This window comes from Fundulus heteroclitus, chromosome 9 (genome assembly GCF_011125445.2).
Source record: "Fundulus heteroclitus isolate FHET01 chromosome 9, MU-UCD_Fhet_4.1, whole genome shotgun sequence".
NCBI lineage: Eukaryota > Metazoa > Chordata > Actinopteri > Cyprinodontiformes > Fundulidae > Fundulus > Fundulus heteroclitus.
This window is the reverse complement of record NC_046369.1, coordinates 3,154,823-3,181,733: the sequence shown is the minus strand read 5'-3', so window position 1 is coordinate 3,181,733 and position 26,911 is coordinate 3,154,823. Positions and strand designations below refer to the sequence as shown.

General features: G+C 39.1%; 1 protein-coding gene across 2 annotated transcripts in view; it reads left to right on the top strand.

Moving 5' to 3' along the window:
* The first annotated feature begins 3,187 nt into the window (after positions 1 to 3,187).
* The window catches only part of LOC105936911 (phosphatidylinositol 4,5-bisphosphate 3-kinase catalytic subunit alpha isoform), a 35,989-nt gene continuing 12,265 nt past the window's right edge, over positions 3,188 to 26,911 (top strand). Inside the window, exons 1-13 of one of the 2 annotated variants that reach the window (XM_036140847.1) lie at positions 3,188 to 3,617; positions 4,046 to 4,137; positions 12,677 to 12,783; positions 12,910 to 13,078; positions 13,797 to 13,923; positions 14,083 to 14,292; positions 15,395 to 15,489; positions 16,425 to 16,580; positions 16,664 to 16,909; positions 17,263 to 17,348; positions 19,749 to 19,854; positions 24,263 to 24,415; positions 24,509 to 24,610. In XM_036140847.1, the coding sequence (XP_035996740.1) occupies positions 12,728 to 12,783; positions 12,910 to 13,078; positions 13,797 to 13,923; positions 14,083 to 14,292; positions 15,395 to 15,489; positions 16,425 to 16,580; positions 16,664 to 16,909; positions 17,263 to 17,348; positions 19,749 to 19,854; positions 24,263 to 24,415; positions 24,509 to 24,610 (1,506 nt within the window). In that variant the 5' untranslated portion in view covers positions 3,188 to 3,617; positions 4,046 to 4,137; positions 12,677 to 12,727. Of the gene's footprint in view, positions 3,618 to 4,045; positions 4,138 to 12,676; positions 12,784 to 12,909; positions 13,079 to 13,796; positions 13,924 to 14,082; positions 14,293 to 15,394; positions 15,490 to 16,424; positions 16,581 to 16,663; positions 16,910 to 17,262; positions 17,349 to 19,748; positions 19,855 to 24,262; positions 24,416 to 24,508; positions 24,623 to 26,911 lie in introns of both variants that reach the window. The other variant, XM_036140846.1, reaches the window with a different exon arrangement.

The window sequence follows — 26,911 nt, the reverse complement described above, 5'->3', positions numbered from 1 at the left end:
GTTGGTCACACAGCAGACGGCAGCTCACACTGAGCCAGGTTCTGCTGTGGGTTTCTTCCTGTGAAAGGGGTGTTTTCCTCTCCACTGTCGCTTTATGCATGCTAAGTATGAGGGATTGCTGCTAATATAATGACTTGAAGCAACAAACTGCTGCTGTTTTTTCAGGAGAAACAATTGCATGAAAATCAGTGACTTAACGCAATCGGTTGAGTTTTCTTGGAGTGACAACTTTTTACCAATTGGAATAATAAACTGAGCTTGACCCTGATGTTTTGTAACCAGGGTTGACCAGGACTTCTGTGGTCTTTGTTACTCACACTGCCTCTGTCCATATGAGTGGTTTGAAATTAGTGGTATATAAAATTGTTTTTTTAAATATATTTTTTGAAAAGCCTTGAGACAACATTTGCTAGGAATATATACTTCAAAGAAACTGAAGTGAATTGAATTATGAATACAGTCAAAATGTTATCACTGATCGGAGTTTGATGGATAAGACCCAAACCCTCCTCTTGGGTGGCCCTTTTTGTGTGTGTGGCAACTGTCAATTTACTCAGTAATCTGTCAAAGCTATGTGTCATAGGGCTATGAGGCAATTTCCATATATATTATATATAACAAAGCATGTCAAATTTCAGTGTCAAATGTATTTATATGGCACCTTTTAGAAACAGTTGATCTATATACTTCACAGTTACGGCAACAATTATAAAATAGCAAACAGAATAAAACTGTAATAAAAATAAACAGAAACACAGTAGTAATGATTTCTAAGAACAATTTGGATTTTCAGACTCAATCGATCAAAGGCCAGGAGAAATAAATTGCTTTTAAAATGATATTTAAATGACTCAATGCTCCTAAGGGGGCACATATGTAGAGGTCAGTTATTTCAGAGTCTTGGGGCAGCCATAGAAAATACTCAATCACCTCATTAATGCCACTTAGTTTTACTGGCAGAGAGGTCTGGATGCCATCAGAAAAAAAAGGAAAGGTTAAAATATATAAATGAGTAAGATCACTATAGAGAGGGATACAAACGACAGATCAGAGAAACCGAAGTTAAATAAAATAGGCAGAAAACTTTAATGGAATTCTTGCATGAATAAAAGTGGCTTCTGCTGCTTTTCAAACAACACAGTTGTGCTGTTCAAAAACAGAGGAAGTGCATTTCAAAATGTTGGTGCTATAGACTGTAAGGATACATCTCTATGAGTTTAACAAATGGTGTGACTGACTATTAGCAACCTTTAACTTGTCAATCTAAGAGTGAGGGAGAGAAGAGTGTCAGCAAATCAAAGATATACCTAAGAGTTTGAACATGCAATGTCCTAAAAGTTTGAACTAAAATAGTGAAATTAATCAGTGTAACACAGCCAAAACTAAAATGATGTGCGATCTTTTGTACCAGTTAAAATCTTACCAGCTGCAATTTGCACAATATGAAGTTGATCAACAATTGATTTGTTGATAGAGTATAGAGTTAATAACATGCATTATCATAGCACTAATCGATCTATTCCAGTGGACTTACGTATATGAATTAGAAAAAGGAACAGGACCCAGAATAGAACCTTGAGGAACTCCACAAGACATAGCTGCCATTGTTTATTTTATTTCAGGCATACAGTTACAAATTAGTCATAAAAACAGGATTTAAGAAAACCCCAACACAACCATCCATCCATCCATCCATCCATTTTCCAAACCGCTTTATCCCTCATGGGGTCGCGGGGGTTGCTGGTGCCTATCTCCAGCGTTCACTGGGCGAGAGGCGGGGTACACCTGGACAGGTCTCCAGTCTGTCGCAGGGCCCCAACACAACCAGCAATCCTAAATAAATATTAGAATATGGATATTGTTATCAGCAATATCAAAGGTTTAAAGATGTGTTTAATAAAACCAAGACTGTGAGATCTCCCCTTTCTGCTGCCATCAAAATGTAAATGGAGCCCTGTAGTCAGGGATGTCTAAACTTTGTGTAATGTGGGCCAAAACTGTCAACTCAAAGGCTTCCTTCATTCACTGCAGCAGCAGCAGAGCCAAGTGCAGAGTTGAAACCTGATGTATTTGGCAACAGAGAGCTTGTGAAAGCGGGATAAACCAGGTTGAAGTTGGTGGTAAAACCTGAATGCTGACTCAGAATGACCTAATTGTAAGTTAATGGGAATTTCTCATTCATCCAGCAATAAATGAGTTGGAGAAATTGGAATGTCATGTTGAAATGTATTTTTAGACTTCTCAGTAATCCATGCTAAAAAACATATCCACAAAATCAGTCCAGGGGCAGACAATTATCTATCTATCTATCTATCTATCTATCTATCTATCTATCTATCTATCTATCTATCTATCTATCTATCTATCTATCTATCTATCTATCTATCTATCTATCTATCTATCTATCTATCTAAATATATATATATATATATATATATATATATATATATATATATATATATATATATATATATATATATATATATATATATATATATATATATATATATATATATAGATAGATAGATAGATATACATTTTCTAACATGTCTATTCCTGTCACTGGGCAAAAGGTGGGGTACGCCCATATGTGTGTCCTGTCTGTGTCTGTGTTGCCCTGTGACAGACTGGCGACCTATCCAGGGTGTACCCTGCCTCTCGCCCATTGAAATGCTGGAGATAGGCAGCAGCACCCCTTGCAACCATGTAGTTTTTTTATTCTTATTCTTATTTTTAAATTAATTAATGTCATTATTCTAAATTACACAATTCTGTTTTTGCCTGATACTTGCAAGAGCTTAGAAATAAAACTGACAAATTATATATTTTTTTAATTATGTATTTATGCAAGTTTAATATCAATGTAAATAATAGTGTTAGATGGGCACATGGATCGGAAATCATAACACAGCTTTGTGATATCGCCAAATATCACAAAGTACGAACGAACAACATGAGGTCATGAAGAACCTGGTGATTTAAACCCCTAATATATATATATATATATATATATATATATATATATATATATATATATATATATATATATATATATATATATATATATATATATATATATATATATATAAATGCACACGGATACATGAGTAATAAATTGTGGTCTAAACGGGCCCCCATAGATGGCTTTCCCTCTCGCCGTGTTTGTTTGTGTGTGTTTCTTTAAGGAAGGGAGGAGGGCCACTCCACAGACAGACACAGCAGCGTAGACAGCGTGGCTGCTTTGTCGCAGTAACACAACTTGTCGAGCAGCTGCTCCAAACATCCTCAGGTGGAAACGGCATGCCGCCGGTCAGTCTGCACTACCTGTGACCGGCGAACCGAACCGAGCCTTTGCCAACAACACCCGCAGGGTTCGTGCTCGGCTTGCCCCCCCTCACACCCCCCTCCCTGTCACTGGAAGCTGGCGCCGAAGCGAAGGGGAGGAAAAAGACCGAGAAACGCTTCGCTCCCCCGGCGCCGGGGAGCCACCAACCCCGTATCGGCCGGACGGACCCAACCGCAGCGGTTGGTTAGCGGGAAGCTAGCAGCCACAAACCGATGATATCCTCTCAGTTCGGGTTCAGGCTCGTCTGACAGCTTTGGCCAGAAATCAGTGGGTAGGTTATTTTTTTAATTACAATCCAAATGTGCATGCCTTACTTTTAATTCATGTTTAATTTTTCCAAATCGTTTTCCATAGGACGAGGATAGACATAGCATTAGCCTTTAGCATACATGTCCAAACAGCTGGAATGTCATTATTAGTGCAAGATACAATGATGGCGTCGCAGAAATGTGAACACATTGGGCTATTAACTTCTTATTGTGGTTAGTTGAATTAAGGAGCCGCATTTTGTGTGTCATGGTGTTGCCATATCTCTGAGCTGTCATTCCCAAACCCTCATCTTTAGCTTGGCTTGCTTCCGGTAGCCGACATGAATCACCATTGCTGTTGTTTTTGTTTTTTTACTTTTGCTTTGGGATCTGATCTGATTTGATTTTTTTTATTTTTTTATTTTTCTCTCTCTCTCAACAAACATTTCAGCCGGCAGCCTGAAGATGGTTTGAGCCATGAAGGGCTGCACCGTCCAGTCAGCCAAATAGGAGGGCCCCTCTCTCTCTGTGTCTCTCTCAAAGGTATGCTCCACCTTCCCAAACACTGCTGGTCCCCTTCCTGTCACTTCTGTTGTTTTGATCCTTCAATTGAATTCCAGGGCTAATTTTACGAGCCAAACGAAACCCGATCCGCCGGGTCACGAGCGTTTCCATTCAGCCGGCTTGTTGCTGAGCGGCCCAACCCTCTTGTCTGTTGTCCACAGACATATTGAGCCCCGTGTGTGTTGCAGATGTCTGAAGTTGGTCAGAACTGCAGAACGGTCGAGTAGGTGTGTGTCACTACCCGGCCGATGTTTCCCCACATCCTGTGTTTTAAGGAAGCATCCTCTTTTTTTTTTTCTCCTGAAGCACTTCGCTGCATCCTGATCAGAGTCACAGGTCACAGAACCACTCAGTGGGTGACCTCTTCCGGCTTTGGATTTTTTATTTTTTTTTCACGACTAGATCTTATTTGTGCGTCTGAAAACTAACTGCTGGACTTTGTTTACATAGCAGTCATCTCCCCCCCCGCCCCTCTGTTTTTACTGTACCTGCAGCATACCTTGTCGGTTACGTTCCAGATTAAGAGGCTGCTGTTATGCTCGGGAGTGGCCCCCATTTTTGCAAATATGCAATGACTCGTTTACTAATGTATATAATGAGAATGTTGAAATGTCACCTTACCGGTTAAGCCGTGCAGTTATATTGAGTTTAAATATACAATCTCACTCCCTTAGGTGCTTCTTTTAGTCCGCTTTATGTTTATCGCAACTAGAAAGTGATTGAGTCAGATATTAAACAACTAGCTAAGTCTGAGCACCAGAAGTTGGTTGATTGTGGGTTTTAAATCTTAGGATTAGATATAACGTATAAAAAAACTATTATTGCTTTTGTTCTGTTTTTGTGTTTGATAGGGTAAAACAAGCTGATTTTTAAGAGATACAAATACTATACTTGGGTTTATCTCCTTTCTGTTTCTGTTTTTTTTATTTTAATGCTGTTTCTACGCTTTGTCCTGAACATATGTGAATTTGCTTGCTACTAAAACTGGTTGAAAGGATTAAAACTTTTCAACAAGCGGAACATTTTTGTTTATGAAGCTTTAACGTAAGGTGCATTTATTGGCTTTTTAAGCCAATATAAGCTACAAAATGATACAGTTAGCGATGCCACAATAGCAGTTCTTCCCCCAAATGATCTGCCATCTCAATGGCCTAAAAATTCTTTTTTTTCCCCCCTCTTCAATCAGTTTAAAGGAGTTATAAGTAAGATGTTTACCCAAGTTTACTTCCTGGTTCCTGAGCCAATCATATGAGAGTTCCCAGGGTTTGGCATTTGGTATTTTATCTTGGCGAAAGAGCAGCAGCCTGCTAACATGGAAGCCATTAAGAGAAGAGAACTAGAAATAGAAACAGAAAACAACCCGTGTAAAAATAAAAAAAAAAAGTAAAAATTCACAACAGCAACACACCGTTTAGAAACGGCATATTAGATTGTTGTGATTGACAAACTGTTGTACCAATTTGAGCCATAAGGTGTCAGTATTACTCGTAGCTCATTTAACATTTATTGCATATTACTAAATAAAAATATAAGCATAACTTTGGGCTCTATATAAAAATATTTCGATCAAAGCCATTTTTTATTTATATATTCACCAATAAAAAGGCTTTGAGTGCTGATAATTTGATGAGACTGATTCAGAGATAAGCAATATTGGCCAGAGTTCAGTTATGTGTGCAAATGTGAAGCATAAAGAGCACTTTTGTAACTTGCATATTACTAACTGCACCTACTATTAGAGTTTGGTTTAAATTCAGTTAATTTACATGTTAACACAATAAATGTAATTGAATATGGATTAAGGTAATATATGTAACTTTGCTGCCTTATGGCCCGGACTCTGTTAAAAGAGAGATATTTAATCTCAATGGGATTTTTTTCCTGGTTAAATAAAAAAAAAAAGGTAAATTAAGTTGTTCAACTGCATAAAGTTTGTATATTAACACACAGGTACAATATTAGGGAGTCAAGCTCGGGTCTGAAACCTTCTACAACCACTTTTTCAAGGGGAAACCTATCACACACACATCTAACTTTTTATATAGCATATTTGTCAGCTTAAAAAACAATTTATGGTTGTGTTCTTTACCCACGGCTCCGTGTTATATCTGCAGATGCTCATCTTTTGTGGTGTCTCTGTTGCAATTTTTCGTAGCAAGGCATCCAAGCCGCTTGTTATCTTATCATTGCCTAACTTGAGATACTCCTGTACTCCTGAAAGCTCACTTATGCCATTTTAAACTGTTACAAACATTTATATCGTGGCTTATCAGTAGCAGTGAAGCAGATGCTTTATCATCCCTGTTTGTTTTTTAAAAAAAAGTAAAAAAAAACAAAACAACTGGACTTTTTTTTTTTTTTTCTCGAAGTTTGAAGACGTTTCACTTCCCATCCAGAAACTTTTCTCAATTCAAATGTCTGGATTAGTGTGGAATTCCAAGCTTTATATTATTGCCCAAAAAGGCATTGCTATAGCTTAGATAACATGCAAATTAAACAGTTTAATTTGCATGTTATCTAAGCTATAGCAACGCCTTTTTGGAACGCCACACTACTCCAAACATTTGAATTGAGAAAACTTTCTGTATGGGAAGCGAAACGTCTTCAAACTTCGAAAAAAAAAAAAATTTCAGCAGTTGTCTCTTGTTTTTTTTTTTTTTTTTTTTTTTTTTTTTTTTTTTTTTTTTTTTTTTTTTGGAATGACCATGACCTGGATGACTGAGAATCTTCACCAGCATCCTGGTTTGTTTCAAAAGCGATGGTAGGTTAGACTCTACCCCACAGGACGCACCGAATGCGGCGCACACACCGCCCCAAACTGCAGCCAGGCGCTTCTCTTCACACCCTGCGGCGTGAAGGAAAACATTTGCTGAAAAGGATCGTAAAAAAATTCTTTGTCAATGAATCGTCAACTTTTTCTTTTCTTACCGTAACGTGCCTTAAGATGACATGTGTTGTGACTTGCCGGCCTATGAATGAACTGAATTGAAATAAAAAATATTGACGGCAACAGTCAGTAAGTCAGGGCGGCCTCTATACATTTTAGTAATGACTTCCATAGGAATAAAATTATATTTAACGTAGAAACTGTCAGTTTACTCTGCATTTTCATGTTAAACAGTACCATATTGTCTAGTGAACTTAGGAGAGCTCTAAAAGGGACATCTGTTGCTACTTTTTAGTCACATAACTATATTACATCAGTACTAGTTTCTTATCCAAGTGATTTTTATCCTCGAGTGTGTCGTCAAGTATGCTGTAAAGCAGATAAAGATTAAAATATAGCTAAATGAAAATGAATGAGTTAAAATTTCACAGAATTTTAAAGCATCTTGCTTCTCTCTTTCCGTACAGTTGCGCTGAACCGGCTTTCCACCCGAAATGAGATGCTGTAGAGTTGTTCAGCAGGATGCTGCGCGCTGCTCTGTGTAAAGCAAATAAATATGGATTTTATACAATAGGAACATGCGGTTATAGACTTTCGAGGCTAAAGTGCTCCAAAAACGTTGTCTTCCAGCATGTAGCCAGGAAACAACTTTGACATTTGTATTTTTTTTTTTTTTTATTAATTTGAGGTTTTGTTGTGGGGCAATCCCAGAGAAAACAAAACATCACAAGCTTAAATGTGTAGACACAGACTCAAATTGGGAAATTGTGGAATCAGATTAATTCTGATTTAAATCTAAAAATACATTTAGATATTTGAGTCTTTTGCTGGGTGAAATAAAATGTAAGTACTTATCCACCATAAGTAATGCATTTTTTTTCTCCTAGTACCATCTTGGAGAAACTACAGTAAATGTCATACAAACATATTTATGGTTCCCGGATGTCCCCATAAATCTGTTACCAGTTGTCTGGCAGGAACATGTGTTTAATGCCAGTGTTATTCTATTTATTAATCAAAACTGACTTTTTCTTTTTCATTGTGGTATATTTGCATATTAAATGTAAAAAAAACAATTTTAACTTTTATGTAAATCTGTGTTTACTTTTAAATCTCTGCTGCACCTAAAACTGTAATCTAACTTATACTGCAATTTACAAAGCTGTATGCAACGAAATTTCGTTCTGTACGCACTCTGTGCATACAGAATGACAAATAAAGTTGTCTAAGAAAGAAACAGTAAAAAAAAACTCAGAATAGTGTAGCGGGATTCCTGCCTCTCTGACATTTTTTAAATTGTGTCCATTTTTTTTTTTTTTACTATGTTGTTCAGTGAGATCTTAGACAGTAAGAAGAAGCCTGAGCAATGGAGAAGTGTGCTGGTACCAATTTTTAAGAAGGGGTGTGTTCACAGTTGTATCAACTACAGAGGAATAAGGTTGAGTCATACAATGACGTTATGGGAAAGCTAAACTGTGGTCAGAAGTGAGCAGCAGTGTGGTTTTTATGCAAAGAAAAAGTACTACAGATGCAGTATTTGCGGTGAGGACGTTAATAGAGAACAACAGGGAGTGTCAGAGGGAGCTGCATTGTGGTTTTGTGGATCTAGAGAAGCATATAACGGTGTCGAGAGAGGAGCTGTGGTATTGTACCAGTTAGTCCGTGGATGGGGACTGCATATAGGATCGACACTAAGGAAGGGTCAACAGTCCAGAGCAACGGCGAGTGTGGAAAAGAGGTGAAGAAACGGCTCCAAGCAGGTTGGAACAGGTAAACAAGTTTGTTGTGGGTTAATGGTATCGGAGAGAGTGAAGGAAAGGCGTACAAGACGGTGGTGAGGCTAGAGATTTTTGGTCTGGAGACAATGTGGCACTGAGGAAGAGACGGGAGAATGAAAAATGTCGACGTTCTCTTTGGGAGTGACGATTACGATTCGGATCGGGAATGACGGCTTAAGGCCCATTCATACCTCACGTAAAAGACGGATACGGATACGTGTGGAGTGTTTCATACGTTCTGTCGATTTCGTCCGTATTTTGACATGAAAATTGGGAGCTTACGATTACGGACGAAACAGATCAATACGGAGCAATACTACCGGAAACGGTGGGGGCGGTATTGAGTTTGTAGTACAAAATGTCAACAAAATCACGAAGAAGGTTATAATTCTGGGCTTTAAACAATGGCGGGATTCGTGGAACGACTTGCGGAGCTTGTCCGCAACTACCCACTCATATATGATGTCGTGTCCGGGGATCAGGGACAAACAAAAAGTTTACTTACGGAGCAAATACAACAAAATCACGTCTTGGACCGTCGCCATGTTTGACGAATTATTGGCACCCAGCACTGCCACCAAGAGGAAATATTGGTTATTGCGCACCTCAACGGACGAAGGTATGAAGGAGTAGAACGGATAGAACGTACGGACAGAAATACGGACGTTTAGGCCAAACGTAGGGTATGAATGGGCCTTTACTCTGAATGTTTAGGGGGTAAAGCCAGAGAGGTCAGGCTGAGATGTTTGGACATGTACAGAGGAGGGTTGGTGAGGCTGAAGGTCTAGAGGAAGACCAAAGAGGAGATTTATGGAAGAGGACCTGAGGGAAGAGAAGACGAGGTTAGATGGAGACAGATGACTCAATGTTGCAACCCTTGAATGAGGAAAGCCAAAAGAAGAAAAGGAAGTAAAATGACAACATTCTTCAGCACATATTTTAGCCTCACCACTTCTCTCCTGCAGCTGCCTCGGTGTCCTGTTTTGGTCATGAGCATTGGGCCTTAGCAGACTGTCTAGAATAGTGGTGTAATTTCCCAGCTCTACCGTATTTGTCAACTGTGTCACAAAAATACTGTTATAAAGCATTGTGTATAAGCACTGATCAGCATTAATAGAGTGGACGAAATGTTGAACTATTCTTTAAGGTTTACACCCAGGTTTTACTTCGAAAAGTATGGCTGTCCAATTAGAATTTCAGTGTAACTGATGTCTAAAAAATGTTCTTTTAAAGAGAGTTATTACTGTGAAGATTAACACAAAGTAGAGCTGGCTGCAGGCATCTAGATACTAAACCACCCCTCCCTTTCCTGGAGAGTAGAGAACAATCACGGCCGATAATCACAACAATGAGCTGCTGCTGGAAATCTAAAACTCCCCCAACCCTGTTTAGTGGAAAAGACAAACGTCGTGTTTGAATGCATTTTAGCTCTGAGGCTGGCGAATAGGAAAGCCAAAACTTTCCTATAAGCCCTCGTTAGGGTTGGGAATTGAAAAGATTTTCACGATTCCGATTCCCTTATTGATTCTGTGAAACGATTCGATTCTCTTTCCGATTCCAATTTGGGGAAAAAAGGAGAACAAACAGTTTGATGATGAGCATCAACTTTGTTTACTCAACTATCACACGACCTTACAAACTAACAAGGTCAAGATGTCCATAGCAAATGTGCAACTGGAGTAACATTTATATTTGTTTAAATAAAAAAAGGAATATAAGAACGAACTTAAATACAGTAGATGAGTTGTTTAGAATACAAGAAAATGTAAGTTTGTTGTGACAGTTGCTTATTAATCTCCCTTTAAATAACCTCAGTCATCTAAATCTAACAGAGAAGGCATCCGTTTAATGAAAAAGCATTACTGTACAATTTTGGGAAATAAACTCATCTCCCCCTGATTTAAATAAAAATAATTTTTCTCTCGGTCCCTGAACTGTGGAGCAACTTCGTATCATGTTTCGTTACATCCATTGCAATGCCTAGAATCATGTAAGAATTCCAGCTACCAGTAGTTCTAATTAAACATGCTACCAAGGAAGGGCTGGATTAACGATAAAGGCACACTCCCTTAATAACCCCATAGAGAGGTAGGAAATTGGTTTATTTCCAGAAATGGCATATGATTTACTAGGAACCAGCCAGTGATGTAAAACTAGCTACTTACCACCAGAGCTGCCTTCCATGCTGGTCGTAACTTTAGCTTCTGTCCGGTAAGAATCAAAAACACGGCATTCATTAAAACACGTGCTTACTGAACACCGTGTGTGTAACTTGCATAAAAAAAAAAAAACGTCGTACTAACGTGCTGCTAAGAGCCGTGGCATGACGGAATCGAAAAGAGAATCGTTTAGCGAGCTGCCAAACGGTGCCACGGAATTGAAAAACACGGAACCGGTTCTGAACAGGAACCGGTTTTCAATTCCCATCCCTAGCCCTCGTGGCAGCTGGGCTACACTGGCATAAACCGACAGTGATGTTTTAGAGAGATTTAAAAAGGTCATTACTGCTCCTGTATCTGAAACCGTGGACATGCTAGTTAGCAACATGATCTATTTATGCACAACTTACTGATGGCCCCATTACACTGTGTCCAACAGAACACTGCTCCATCGGGTACCAAATGGGGAAGCGGCAAAAATGACAAGCAAACCCATCTCCAGTACTCTAAGGGCACGTGATTTTGCAATGCATTGTGGGATATGGTCGCCATTTACCAGGGGCAACAGGTTTTGCTTATGTTACTGATTCAGATGCTAACCTGTGAGAGATGGAGACGCAAAGTGCTTGAAAAATGGACCGCGCTAAAAAGATAGGAGATGGACTGTAACGAGACAAGCTAGACCCTGTTCTGAAGGTTCGTTATCTCAAATAAATCTCTGGGATTCGTGCGATTGATCCATTTGAGCATGATAACTGGACAAAAGATTTACATGACCTGCTGCCAACGCCATTCTCAGAAGCTGAGCTTGTCTCATTGATAGTTAGTTGTCATACCAGCCAATAATTCAGAAATATTAAGTCGTTAAGGGACTATGGACAACGCAGCTTTGGGTGCGCCCAGGATCTCAGAATTTTTAATCTTAAAGAGAAAATTTCAATAACACACCTTCTCGTCATACTGCTCCTCCTCCACTTGCGGCTCCTGTGCCGTAGGTTGCTGACCCCTAGTCTAACTTATTGAAATGAATAATAAATATCAAGCAGCAGAAAACGCCATAGTTACTCTAGCTTGATCTGCAGCCATATTCTGTCATATGGCCCAGACAAAATGAATAGAAAATGGGATGTAATACAAAGTATTCAACTATAAAATACAGTCAAACAATGCATGAAATGTTGGCATTTTTATGACTTTCTACAGTTAAAAATAAAAGCAGCAGTGTAAATGGATGGAGACAAAATGTGGGTATGAAACAGGGAAGGCAAGGCAAATTTATTTATGTAGCACATTTCAGTACAGAGACAATGCAAAGTGCTTTACAGGATTAAAATATAGGAAAATAAAACAGAATAAAATGCAGAAACAAAATAGAACATGGGAAAATATATTTTTTTTTAAATCTTGAGTTAAAGGAACTCAGGCTTTCAGCACTTTTTACAGTTTTCTGGAAGTTTGTTCCAGATAAGTGGAGCATAGGAACTAAATGCTGCTTCTCCGTGTTTCGTTCTGGCTCTAGGGAAGTAATCAGCAAAGTGGCAGATTGACCTGGACTATTCCTTTGACCTACATTTTTAACTTATTTAGTGGTCTCCATTAAGTAAAATGAACATGATCATTTTTGTACGTTTCTTTTATCGTTTTGCCACGGGCGTTCAAATCAAATCGGGCTCTAAAACTGTTGTCGCTTTCAGGTCGCGCTCTTCAGCTTACCTGTGCAACGGCGCTGAGAGACCGAGCGGAAGATGCCTCCGCGGCCATCCTCGGGGGAGCTGTGGGGCCTCCACTTGATGCCTCCAAGGTATGACTTCCTGCTTTGAAGCTAATTTGTTTTTGTTCATTTTGTCATTCCAAATAAAAACACCCATAAGGTTTGTTTCTGTTTTCTTCGCCCAAGCCCTAAAAATGTGGCTTTGCGTGTCTGCAGGATCCATGTGGACTGCCTGCTACCCAACGGGATGATCCTGACCTTGGAGTGTCTCCGAGAGGCCACCCTAATTACCATCAAGCATGAGCTGTTCAAGGAGGCCAGAAAATATCCTCTCCATCACCTACTGCAAGAGGAAACCTCTTACATCTTTGTCAGTGTTACACAGGTGAGAACTTGAAGGATGATTTTAAAAGGGAGCCAGAATGGGTCCTGATCAAACACTGTAACAAGAACATTGCTTTTTATGACACGAATCATTGGAGATTAGCACATAACCAGTGGCTTTGTCAAAATAATTGGTATTGGGATATAATTGATACTAAAAAAATGCATTAGAATCGATATAAACTTACTTCTTATTCTCATTTGTCCCAAATTGTCACATTTCTTCCAGCAGCAGAGCGACAATATCGAAGCTCCTCTGCTCCCAGCACAATACAAAATACAAAACAATGAGCTAGCATGTCGAGCACATCCAAAAGAAAACACATGCACTGCAAAAACGGAACTAAAAATAAGTAATCTTTTCTTAAAATGAGTGTCCTTGATTTGAGCAGGTAAATAAGATGCCAATGGAATAAGACTTTTGCACTTAAAATAGGAACAACTCATCTCCATCATGTTATTTCAAGTGCAGAATGTCTAAAAATGTTATTTTAGGGGTCAAAATACTCTGCCATTTCATTGGCAGATAATCTTATTTACCTGCTCAAATCTAGGACAAAAACACAAATTTTAAGAACATTTTACTTATTTTTAGATCCGTTTTTGCAGTGTGCTACACCCTTTAGCCGACAAGGCAAACATAAAAGCGCTGCTCGTAGGGATTCCAGCTGCGTTTAATTGTTGACCAAATCATCCGATTCTCTTCCCACAAATGGCAGGAGGCGGAGCGGGAGGAGTTCTTTGATGAGACCCGAAGGTTGTGTGACCTGCGACTCTTCCAGCCTTTTCTCAAAGTCATCGAGCCGGTCGGCAACAGAGAAGAGAAGATCCTGAACAGAGAGATTGGTTTGTACACATGGTTTTGTTAGAGGGGAAAAAAAAGTCAAAGTAAATTGAATTAATGGTGGATTTATCTCCAAGTTGAGGCAGCATAGTGGGGTTTTTTTTTAACATGTTGGGTTGCTGCAATTGGCACAATGTACCTTTTGTTGTGTGTTGTCTAAGGTTTTGCCATCGGTATGCCCGTGTGTGAGTTCGATCTTGTGAAGGACCCCGAGGTTCAGGACTTCAGGAGAAACATCCTTAATGTTTGTAAAGACTCTGTGGAGCTGAGAAATGCCAGTGGTCCTCACAGCAGAGCGCTGTATGTTTACCCTCCCAATATTGAGTCGACAGAGGAGCTTCCCAGACACATCTACAGCAAACTTGACAAAGGTATTCTATATTTTCTTTAAATATATTTGTAACCCGACATAGAAATCTGATGAGCGATGCACAAATGGGATCAGAGCAGCTGTTGTATAAAGTCAGTAGAAAAGAAGCACAATTTTCTATTTTATTGCCCTACATTATAGAACAATAAATCTTACTTTTTGCATATTCCACATTGTCTAATTTGCATATCCGTTCATACATTAGTGGCCCAGGCTGTAGGAGAGCTTTTACCAAGTTATTATAAAATATCTATTAAGTGTGTTTGGGGCTAAAAATTACCTTTTTGCAAAAAATTATGTATACATTTTAATACATCGACAGAATCCACAGTACATAAAGCTACATAAAAATGTACTTAGAAGACAGAGACACACAGTGAATGAGTCATTGAAGCTGTGTGTGAATCAAATTCAGGGAATTATTTTAGTACAACAGTTTCGGAGACCAAAAAAAAAAACCCCCAGCTAATTTAAAAATGATATTTACGTGACGAGGCAGCAGCAGCTGTGGTGTGCCTGTGACAAAAAAAAGTCGCTAAAAGTCGTTGCTAGTCACTTTTTGAAAGAAAGCTGCTAAATATAGCAACAAAGACGCTAAATGTGATACACAGGACTGTCATCTCTAGACAAGGCACATTTATTTGTATAGCACATTTCATTACAAAGACAATGCAAAGTGCTTTACATGATTAAAATATAGGAAAATAAAACAGAGTAAAAGCAAGTTGGAATAAAATGTAGAAACAAAATAAAACATGGAAGAATAGAAACTAAAAGCAAATATTTAAGTAGTTTTCCTTCCCTCCTGAGAGGACAGTAGCTGCTAGGCAACCAGACAGGAAGGAGCAGGCAGTGGTGGTTTTTCAAAATAAAATACACTTTAACATTTCCTGATATTCAAATTTGTTTCAAACTCAGATTATGTTTAGTATAAGTGAGCAAATATAGGCTATACATAATATAAGGTAAACATATCTCATACTTTACATTGCTCTTTCGTATATTTTAAAAAAAAAACTTTTATTTTGCAGTGGCGGAGTGCCACGATCAATTATGTGCAGCAGAAACCCTGATTGATGTGAATATTTCTGTTTCTGTTACAGGTCAGATTATTGTGGTAATATGGGTCATCGTCTCGCCAAACAATGACAAACAAAAGTATACACTAAAGATCAACCATGACTGTGTGCCTGAACAGGTGGGTTGCATTATCCCACTCCCTATAAATATTATTTATTTATTTTTTAAAGCTAACTGCTTTGAAGCATCCCTTAGGGTGAGGGTGCATTTCATCAAATTAAAGCATTGTCAAATATATATTTCAAACATTTATTTCTGATAATTTTGATGAATATTATTAAAAAGTTGCATTGTAAGAGCAGGAATGTTGTTATGGCCTAAACGTTCATGGCGAAGGCTGCAGACTTGACAGTCGCCTAGCACCGAGTTATTGACACCTTTCAGGAGGAGGAGGGTCAGCTACCACCTCATTACCAAAGGAGCTAGTTTTTTCAGACTGTTAACTAGTAATGGAAAGTTGAATGGAAGGAAAAACTGTCATTGAAAAAGGGGCAGAAACAAGGATATTGGCTGCCTTGCAAGGAATGTGAAGAAAAGCCTGTTAAACAGCTTGGGAGAATTAAAAAGTGTGAACTGCACCTTTTTTTTTTTTTAGATGGTTGCTCACACAAAAGGAGCCCCAAAGGCATATACTGTACAGCACCTGTTCACTAGGCTGCTTCCTTGTTGAAAATTGGTTGTTTATAATCAATAATATCAGAAATAAAAATAATAAATGTATCAGTCTGTGGGTAAGAAATCTACATAATTAGACCTACATTTTTTTTTTTATGTAACTAATTCTGCACATACAAATGGGTTTTAAAATTACTCACCTGTACACTATGACTTCTCCTGCATTGTCTACATTTAAATTGTTTTACTTTTGAATCACTGCTGCACCCTATACTGTAACACAATTTTACTGCAATTTACAAGCTGTATGCAACGAATTTTCATTCTGTACAAAATACAAATACATTCATAGAAAATGACAAATAAAGTTGTCTAAGTCTAACTACTGAAATTAAACGTATTAATCCTTACATAACAATCTCCATCTTTATCTCAAAGGTGATCGCAGAGGCCATTCGCAAGAAGACGCGCAGTATGCTGCTGTCCACAGAGCAGCTGAAGCAGTGTGTTTTAGAGTACCAGGGCAAATACATCCTCAAAGTATGTGGCTGCGATGAATACCTGCTGGAAAAGTACCCTATAAGCCAGTACAAGGTACGATCCAGCTGGCCGAGCCTGGCGCCGTTTGGTAGAGCTGGGCGGCGTCTTACGAACCTTTTTGCCTTCCGTTCTTCCAGTACGTCCGTAGTTGCATGATGCTGGGCAGGATGCCTAACCTGATGCTGATGTCCAAAGACGGCCTGTACACCCAGCTGCCGACGGATAACTTCGTCATGCCGTCGTATTCTCGGCGCATCTCCACGGCAGCTTCGTATATGAACGGAGAGGCGTCCTTCAAGTCACTGTGGAGCATCAAAGAGACTCTGCGGATACGAATCCTTTGTGCCACCTACGTCAACGTGAATATAAGGGACATAGACAAGGTGCGGACGTCCAGCTCTTGGAAAATTTTCATCAGTGCTTTGACTTGAATAGCAAATAGGGGAAAATATTTAATTTAGCTTGTTGTTGTTTTTTTTTCTACAACACTTTAAATTTTGGGATTATCCAACTTTTTTTTTTTTCAGTTTTGCACATCATCCTAAATTCTACTTGCTTGTTTCTGTTTAAACAAATGAACGGTTTTCTCTCTTGAAAGATATTGAAATATGAAAACAAACTAAGAAATTTCTGGACAGTTTTACAAAAGATCAATACTTTATAGACATAAAAATGTTACTTTGAAAGTTTTTTTTATTTCTAATTTATCAACTCTGAATTTCTGCTTTACTTGTAGATTTATGTGAGGACTGGAATTTACCATGGAGGTGAACAAATGTGTGACAACGTCAACACGCAGAGAGTGCCTTGCTCTAATCCCAGGTAACGGATAACTGTTAAAAAAAAAAAAAAACATAGACAGTGTTTGGTTTTAAAGATAAAATGGTCTGTTTCAGTATTACAATACAATATTACATTAAGTAGTTAGAGGATGGAGGCTAGCTTAACAGCTTAGAGCAGGAAGGAAACTCCACACAGTTGTGTTATATTACATCTTAAACAAGCGGTGGGTACAAATCTTACAAATAGGCACAAATTCTCTGGATTAACTTGTTAAAGGGGACAAATCATGCTTTTCGATTCTTCTTTTTCACGTTTAAATCATTCAGTTGTGGTCTTTATATAGTGGAACTGCAACGCTTTGGTCCAAATTCATCGTTAATTTACCCAGACGTCACGCCTTTTTACCCCAGTTCTGAAGTTCGTCTGAGAGCAACTCGTTTTGGCGCTGTCTCTTTAAATCTAAAGGAGTGATGTCATGCCCCGCCTCCCTCCAGGTCGCACAGCGTTCCACCCCACCAGTCAACGTCCCGTGTCCACTGTCCGTACTCTCAAACAATCCTCACCTTTTGATTAAGCAAAATGTCACAGAGTCATCAGAGAAACTGCTTACTTGCTAAGTCTGGCAGTAGTTTGGTTTTAAGGTCATTTGCTTTGGTTGTTTCGTTGCTTCGCTGTTTATCGTTCAACTAAGCCGTCAGCTGATGAACATTTCCCATGCAGTAATCCATACCGCAACAGAACGGGGCGTTGCGAGGAGCACTGTACAGGTCGCAGACCAACAGTACCCGGTGATTAGGCTGTCCGTACCCGTCCAGCTAATAGGCAAGGCAAGGCAAATTTATTTATATAGCACAATTCAGTACAAAGACAATGCAAAGTGCTTTACATGATTAAAATATAGCAAAAAAAGCAAGTAGGAATAAAATGTAGATAGAAAATAGAATAAAAGCAAGTAGGGATAGAATGTAGAAACAAAGAAGAACATTAAAAGCAGTAGAACAGTTTAACTAGAACAGTCAAAGGCAATTTTAAACAAATGTGTTTTTAATCTTTTAACGTGTTTTTAATAACAGCTAGCGTTAGCTTATGTTGTCCGGGAGGTTTATCACTACACTGTCGCAGATGCAGGAGCTTTACTGACCTTTTTTATGTTGCTCTGAAACATCAAGGAGTTACTTGTTTTGACATTCCTACTATATGCCATGTTTGGTATGACTTACTTTTAAAATAAACACTGCTAAAGGAGGAAAGACACGGGATGCGTTGTGGCGCGCAAAGCAGCAAAAGTGCTGATGCGGACGTAGGAACGTAGCGCTTCTATTTGTTTTACCGGAACTGGAGGTAGAAAAACATGCCTTCAAAATAAAAGCCCTGTGAACCCTTTTGCCGTAATCCACTATTAATCTAAAATGTATTACTTAAAACGAGAGAATCGGGAACATTAGGAATAAAAACAAAAGACATTATATGAGTGAAAATATATCTAACAAATATCAGTTATAACAAATAGTCTGGGTCATTTACAGTGCGTCCTACGTGCGTACTCAATTAGGTTAGCTTTTCATTTTAATCAGTCAATAAATTTACACTAGAAGCCGTAAATGCACACATTATGAGTGCGTATTTATGCTACGTGACGCCGAAATTAGATTCAAGTAATAATTTCAGACTCTTATATGCTCTTGTTTGGCACGGAATAAACGGGAAAAAAAAGATCTTGTGTCAAAGTTCAACTCCCAGTATCTTAGTTCGGTCACAAGGTGGTAGAAGTCACCTTGTTGTTCGCGCTACAGATTGATGGGGTGCATCCATTTTTGCTGAGGACTCTGCCTTTCCTCTCGCAACACTTCGTCAACTAGGAGAAGGAAGGCGGCAGGCCGAGGTGCACCTTCTGCTTGGTGCTCTTTCCATGTGGCGAAACATCTTTTCTGCGCAGAAACACGCAGATGTGGGGCGCACAGTTCAGCGTCTGGTGCAAATTTACGGTTTTAAAAACACGTCCGTAAGCTATGCAGCCAGTGCATTTCCTGCTTTAGCCTTTTAGCGGGGCAAGTAAAGACTGGTGGCCTTCCAGGCCTATGGGAGAGTGAGGGGAAACCTGTGGTTTTGTTAGCATATTATTCCCGTTTCCTAATTTCCTACTAACCCTTTTCTTCATCTTTGATAAGAATGTGCATTATTTTTAAGTAATTTACACGTATGTAAATCATTTTATAAGAATTTTGAGCTTGCTAACCCTTTATCACCACTGTTGTATGAAGATGCCTAGCAAGAGGAACATTTTATAGTCCACGATTACCAAGTATTCATCAGCTGCTGAATAGTTGTTGTCTTTATAACACTTAAAAAATTGTTTTGTTTTAAAGATTTTGCAAATCAGATAAGTTCCATTCCTTGTCTAATGCGTCGTCCTTGCACCTTGATTGCTGTTTTGTGCAGGTGGAATGAGTGGCTCACCTACGACATGTACATCCCGGACATCCCCCGAGCTGCCAGACTCTGCCTCTCCATCTGCGCTGTCAAAGGCAGGAAGGGAGCCAAGGAAGTAAGTCAGAATGCAAGGCAGCAAAGTTACACCCCTGCGTTTTTTTACTACGTTTACTAGAAATAGGCTTGGCAAGACCGAGGAAGACTTTGCTCATAGTTTGTTTCAGAGCTCCAGCTTAAACCAGTTCTGCAGAACTGTTTTATGAAATGTTTATTTCAGGATCGGGAGAGATCGGCAAACACAAATAAGGACTCAAACACTGTTTCTGTTAGAATATAAGGCACACATTTATTATTATTCCCCAAAGAATACAGCACATCAAAACAACTAGCTCTTCACACATGCAAAGTAGCAAGCAATAAAGCAACAAGCTTTCAAACAGGCGTGACGCTCAACAGATTCTCAGAATCAGCTCTTACCATTGACACGAACTGGGAGCCCTCAGTCCTAGGTTAAGATCAGCGTTCACGATGCCGGTATCCACACACGAACACACGGCAGACTCACCGGGCTGAGGGCAGTCTCCTCTTTATATACTTGTAAACAAAGAGTCAGATGTGGAGCGAGAGTGGCCATCTCTCACTCCACAGCTGCCCTGCCTCCCTAAGCATGTTTCCCAAAACATCAACCGTTCCCAGCACCTCAGCAGTGTGCGAAGCTGCTGTATAATATTGCATACAACAAATCAAACAAAATAAGAATACAGAATCAGTCTTTCCCACAACACATTGTCATAGGTTCCCACCACAAGTTAAAACAAGTTATAGCACAATAACACATGTGGTTCTTAGTTTTATGTGAGCAACATAACAGGCACGAGCATGTATGTTGCTCTTAGTTTAAAACTAACCAGTTTTTCCCAAAATACATAGTCAAAGAACAAAAATAACTCTTTAATATATCAAGAACCATTAGCTGAAGTCAGGGCATATTTTCAAACGTTTAAAGTCATTTTTAGGACCGGGGGCAGAATGTAGTTGGAGAGTATAGATAGAAAAACTAGGTAAAAAAAAAATGGCCACTTTATTAGATACCCCTGTCCAAGTGCTCGTTAACGCAAAATCCTAATTAGCCAATCAAATGGCAGCAACTCAATGCATTTAAACATGTAGACGTGGTCAAGACGATCTGCTGCCGTTCAAACCGAGCATCAGAACGGGGAAAGAAGGGTGATTTAAGCGACTTTGAACGTAGCATGGTTGTTGGTGGCGAACTGCTGATCTACTGGGATTTTCACCGACAACCTTCTCTAGGGTTTACAGAGAATGGTACGAAAAAGAGAGAATATCTAGTGAGCGGCACTTCTGTGGGATCAAATGCCTTGTTGATGCCAGAGGTCAGAGGAGAATGGCCAGACTGGTTCGAGCTGATAGGAAGGCAACAGTAACTTTAATAAACACTCGTTACAACCAAGGTCTGCAGAAGAGAGTCTCTCAACGTACAACACGTCAAACCTTGAGGCACATGGGCTACAGCAGCAGAAGACCACGCCGGGCGCCACTCCTGTCTACTACACTGCAAAAACGGACCTAAAAACAAGTAAAATGTTTTTAAAATTTGTGTTTTTTTCCTAGATTTGAGCAGGTAAATAAGATTATCCACCAATGGAATGAGTATTTTGACCCCTAAAATAAGATAATTAGACATCCTGCACTTGAAATAAGATAATGGAGATGAGTTGTTCCTATTTTAAGTGCAAAAATCTTATTCCATTGGCAGATAATTTTATTTACCTGCTCAAATCAAGGACAGATACACTCATTTTAAGAAAATATTACTTATTTTTAGTTATGTATTTGCAGTGTAAGAACAGGAAACTGAGGCTAGAATTCACACAGGCTCACCAAAATCGGACAATAGCAGATTGAAGAAAAACGTTGCCTGGTCTGATGAGTCTCGATCTCTGCTGTGACATTCGGAAGTTAGGGTCAGAATTTGGCGTCAACAACATGAAAGCGTGGATCCATCCTGCCTTGTATCAACGGTTCAGGCTGCTGGTGGTATAATGGTTTTATTGGCACACTTTGGGCCCCTTAGTACCAACTGAGCATCGTGTCAACGCCACAGCCTACCTGAGTATTGTTTTATGACCACAGTGTGCCCATCTTCTGATGGCTACTTCCAGCAGAATATCAGCAAATCCTCTCAGACTGGTTCCTTGAACTTCACCATGAGTTCACTGTACTCACCTGTCCTCCACAGTCACCACACTGCAAAAACTGAACTAAAAATAAGCAAGATTTTCTTTAAAATCAGTGTGTTTTTTCCTTTATTTGAGCAGGTAAATAAGATGATCTGCCATTGGAATAAGATTTTTGCACTTAAAATAGGAACAACTGATCTCTGTCGTCTTATTTCAAGTGTAATTTATCTAATTATCTTATTTTAGGGGTCAAAATACTCACTCCATTGGCAGATAATCTTATTTACCTGCTCAAATCAAGCACAAATACACTCATTTCAAGAAAATTTCACTTATTGTAGTTCCCTTTTTGTAGTGCAGATCTCAATCTAATGGAGTACCTTTGGGATGCGGAGGAACAGGAGAATCCTCCGCATGTCAATATGGACCAAACTCTCTGAGGAATGTTTCCAGTACCTTGTTGAATTTACGCCACAAAGGATTGAGGCAGTTCTGAACGCAAAAGGGGTTCAACCTGGTACTAGCAACCTAATAAAGTGGCCAGTGAGTGTGTATGCCTTTTGCACTGCAAAAGCAGAACTAAAAGTTAGTGAAATTTTCTCGAAATCGTTGTATTTTTCCTTGATTAGAGCAGGTAAATAAGACTATTTGCCAATGGAATAAGATTTTTGCACCTAAAATAGGAACAATTCATCTCTATCGTCTTATTTCAAGTGCAGGGTGTCTAATTATGTTATTTTAGAGATGAATTGTTCCTGTTTTAAGTGCAAAAATCTCATTCTATTACTACCTGCTCAAATCAAGGAAAAATACACTCATTTCAAGACATTTTTTACTTATTTTTAGTTCCCTTTTTGCAGTGTGTTTATGGCTGTGCGCTGTTTAGGAGGTCTCCACTCGTCAGTGCGAGTGTCTGGTGAATGGAAGCCGTGGCGTCATCTTTGGCTCTGTTTAATTACTAATCAGTCATGGTGGCAGAGAACGTCAGCCGGGGACATGATCGGCTGGGCGGGCATCAGTTCAAAGGGAGGTTTTCTTGTGTGGAAAAACGCAGATGAATAATTTAGATTCCTTCTTGAACCCCCCCCCATTGGTGTAATTCACTTTGAAAACGTGGATGCGGGTTAGGGCGTCGTATGCGGACACAATTGTAAGCTGACGTTTCCGTGGGTTTGTCTGATTGGAGTGGCTCTGCGAAGGCCAGACATGGATATTGTAACAGACACCTAAGGTGAGTCCCGTCTCCTGACCCGCCGTGCTGGGTTGATGTCAGGGCAGCGGATGCCCTTTCACGGCCCGTCTAAATTAAAGATAAACGCTTTTCTTCAGCAGCCTTTTGTTCCAGCGCTTACTGTAAACAGCTGCGTTTTGACTGGCTGGCTGCAGGTAACTTTGCCTCTTCTCTTTTGTTACCTTCATCTGCCGCTGCCTCTTAATTAAAATTTACTCCAAAATTAAGGCGTAAGCTCCCGCGACCGTTTTGGCTGTGGCTTTGAAAGGATTGGAGCAGTCATGAATTTGCAAGAACGAAATAACTTTTGATTTCAACTTTGCAGCCAAATGAAAGCATGTTTGTGCTGGACTTCTAGTGATTAATTTGGATAAAGGGGGCAATTTAATTGATTTCCTTTTGCATTTAAATAACTTGTGCTATATTAAGCGGAACTGAAAGGATTAGGTATGAATTCCTCGTTAATATACCTCCAAGTTCCCCATTTTTTGCCCCCATTCTGAGGTGTGCCTGACAGCAACTCGTTTTGGTGCTGTCTTTTTAAATCTAAGGTAGATACTTCACACTTGAACAACCGAACGGTTTGATTTATCCGCTTGGACTACAAAATCGAGTCCAAGAAATAAAAATCGCAGATTGCCGAAACTGGTAAGCAAGAAGTCCATGACCTTGTTAAGCAGCGCTGCAGCAAATACGGTGGCGTAATTGTCCAGAAAACGTAATAGAAAACAGATATATAAATCTAAACGGCTTGAGGAAAAAAAAAAAAAAAAACATCCAAAAAGAATATAAAGATATCTACGCAGCTCCTGGACAGACTATATTAAAATTTTCTGCGTTCCTAAAGACTCAAATGTAGACAACAAAATGTAGATTTTGCATCATAATCTACGTTTAAAAATCATTAGTTACTTTGAAGTCAGGAAACATAACATAACATTTTGGCTAAACTATAACAATTCTGGTCATTTCTTTGAAAGACATGCTGGATGTACAATCTATACAGTTAATGAAAGTGAATGTGTTATTTTTAATTGAGTTTAATTAGTTAAATATTCACCCAATGTGCTTTTCTATGTTGTGTTTTCCAGGAACACTGTCCACTAAGTTTTGGCAACATTAACCTGTTTGACTACACCCACACTCTGGTGGCCAACAAGATGGCTCTGAACCTCTGGCCTGTCCCGCACGGCCTCGAAGACCTCCTCAACCCAATAGGAGTCACTGGATCTAATCCCAATAAGGTATTTAACAGGTTTTCATCTGAAATAATAAACCACAACTGGCATCCCACAGTTTGGTACGTAACATTGTTTTTTCCCCTTGTGTATGTTTAGGAAACACCATGTCTGGAGCTGGAGTTCGAACACTTCAGTGGTCCTATCAAATACCCGGATATGAAGGCGGTGGAAGATCACGCAAACTGGATCACCTCCAGGGTACCTCAACAAGTCAGTTAAAATAGACCTTTACTTTTGTTTAAAATAGATATTACCTGCCTGTTTCTGTCTAAAATACCATTTTAACGTGTGTTTACACTGCAAGAACCACAGCCAACCGTATTGGATTGGGGTTGAAATTTAGGGTGCTAAAGATGTTACTCTTTGAATATTCCCAGCATTTTCAGCTACTTTAGCTGATCTCCCAGTTTAATTCAATAAAATGTTATTTATATATATAGCGCCAATTCACAACACGTGTCATCTCAAGGCTCTTTACAAAGTCAGATTCTCCAGACAGGTTGGTCAGAAAGTTTCCTCTGATCTGCCTCCCCTGATGATGTCACAGCTAATAGAACACCTGACCAGGTGTACCTTCTATGAAGAGAAAAATTACAGAGAATTAAAAGTTAAAATAACAACAATGGAAATTGGAGAACAGTAGGAGAACTCAGCTGAGTGAAAAAAATAGACCCTGATGTCCTCCAGCAGCCTCAGCCTATAGCAGCATAACTATAGAGGTAGCTCAGGGTAACATGAGCCACTCTGACTAGAAGCTTTGTCAAAAAGGAAAGTTTTAAGCTTAGTCTTAAAAGTAGACGGGGTGTCTGTCTCACGGACCAAAACTGGGAGTTGGTTCCACAGGAGAGGAGCCTGATAGCTAAAGGATCTGCCTCCCATTCTACTTTTAGAGACTCTAGGAACCACCAGCAGACCTGCAGTCTGAGAGCGAAGTGCTCTGTTAGGAACATACGGGGTAATCAGAGCTCTGATATATGATGGAGCTTGATTATTAAGGGCTTTATACGTTAGAAGAAGAATTTTAAATTCTATTCTTGAGTTAACAGGAAGCCAATGAAGGGAAGCTAAAATGGGAGAAATATCATTTTTCTTGTTGATTTTCATCAGAACTCTTGCTGCAGCATTTTGAATCAGCTGAAGACTTTGAACTGCATTTTGTGGACTTCCTGATAGTAAATAATTACAATAGTCCAGCATTGAAGTAACAAATGCATGGACTAGATTTTCAGTGTCTCACCCCTGGACAGAATGTTTCTAATTTTGGCGATATTCCTGAGGTGAAAAAAGGAAACACTGGAAACCTGTTTAATATGGGATTTAAATGTCTTGGTCAAAAATAATACCAAGACGTTATTATTTATTACCAGAAGTCATTATAATGTCATCCATATTAAGTGATTAAGAAGTTTAAACTGCTTCAAATTTCATATTTCCTATTAATCTAATACAGAACAAGCAATTTGATATTATTCATTTGACAGTTGGACATTCAAACCCAGTCGGTTTTTATTGTGCTTCCAGACGAATAAAAGCAGCTTTATAGTATTAATTAGGTAAACCGAATTATGCATAGACTTTTTTTTTTCAGCATCTCTAACAGCATCTTGAAGTGTTGGAAACGTAGTAAACTGAGCGACATCCTGATCAGATCATTAGTGGGAGCGAATCAGTCTGTGGGTGCACAGCCTGCATCTTTTTGTGTGGAACAGTGAAAATATACCTTTAAAGACTAAAAATATAAGGCTTTTGTTGAAGAACCTTTAGCATTAGACTGACGTTGTTCAACCATCCAATAAAGACAAGCAATATAAATGTAATTTGCTCTACCTACCAGAAGAAGGGCACCGTCATGAATGTGTTTGAATCGCTCGTTCCATTAGAGCCCTGTGTGAAATACTGGAATTAGCATATTTTGCATGCTGTTAAAGCGTTTAAAGGCGCGATGCGTAAAGGGAAAATCTGCTGAAAGAGTTGTGATTCAAGACTGAAGATTTTTTTTTTCACACATTGTAGCGCGAGGAGGGCCCCGCTCATTTTTGACACGTGCATTGAAAACACCTCATCTCATCAAATTGTTCACATGTTGGTTTGTTTATCGCACCACTTTTAAATAATTAGAGTGAAGCGTTTCTCCGTCTGTGCAGTGTTGAGCTGGTGTTGTTTTACTGTTCAGTATTACTGCCACAACAGAAGTCTGAACTGATTTAATGTTGGCTTAGATGAGCCAAACGCCATTAACCACTTCCTCATAGCACTGCAAAAAGGAAACTAAAAGTTTTCTTGAAATCAGTGTATTTGTCCTTGATTTAAACAGCAGCTCTAAATGATCATACAATGGAATAAAATTATTGCACTTAAAATAGGAACAACTCATCTCCACCGTCTTATTTCCAGTGCAGTATAACTAATTATCTTATTTTAGGGGCAAATACACTATTTACATTTTTTTTTTTTTTTTTACTTTTAGTTCACTTTTTTGCAGTGTATTTAATTTGTAAA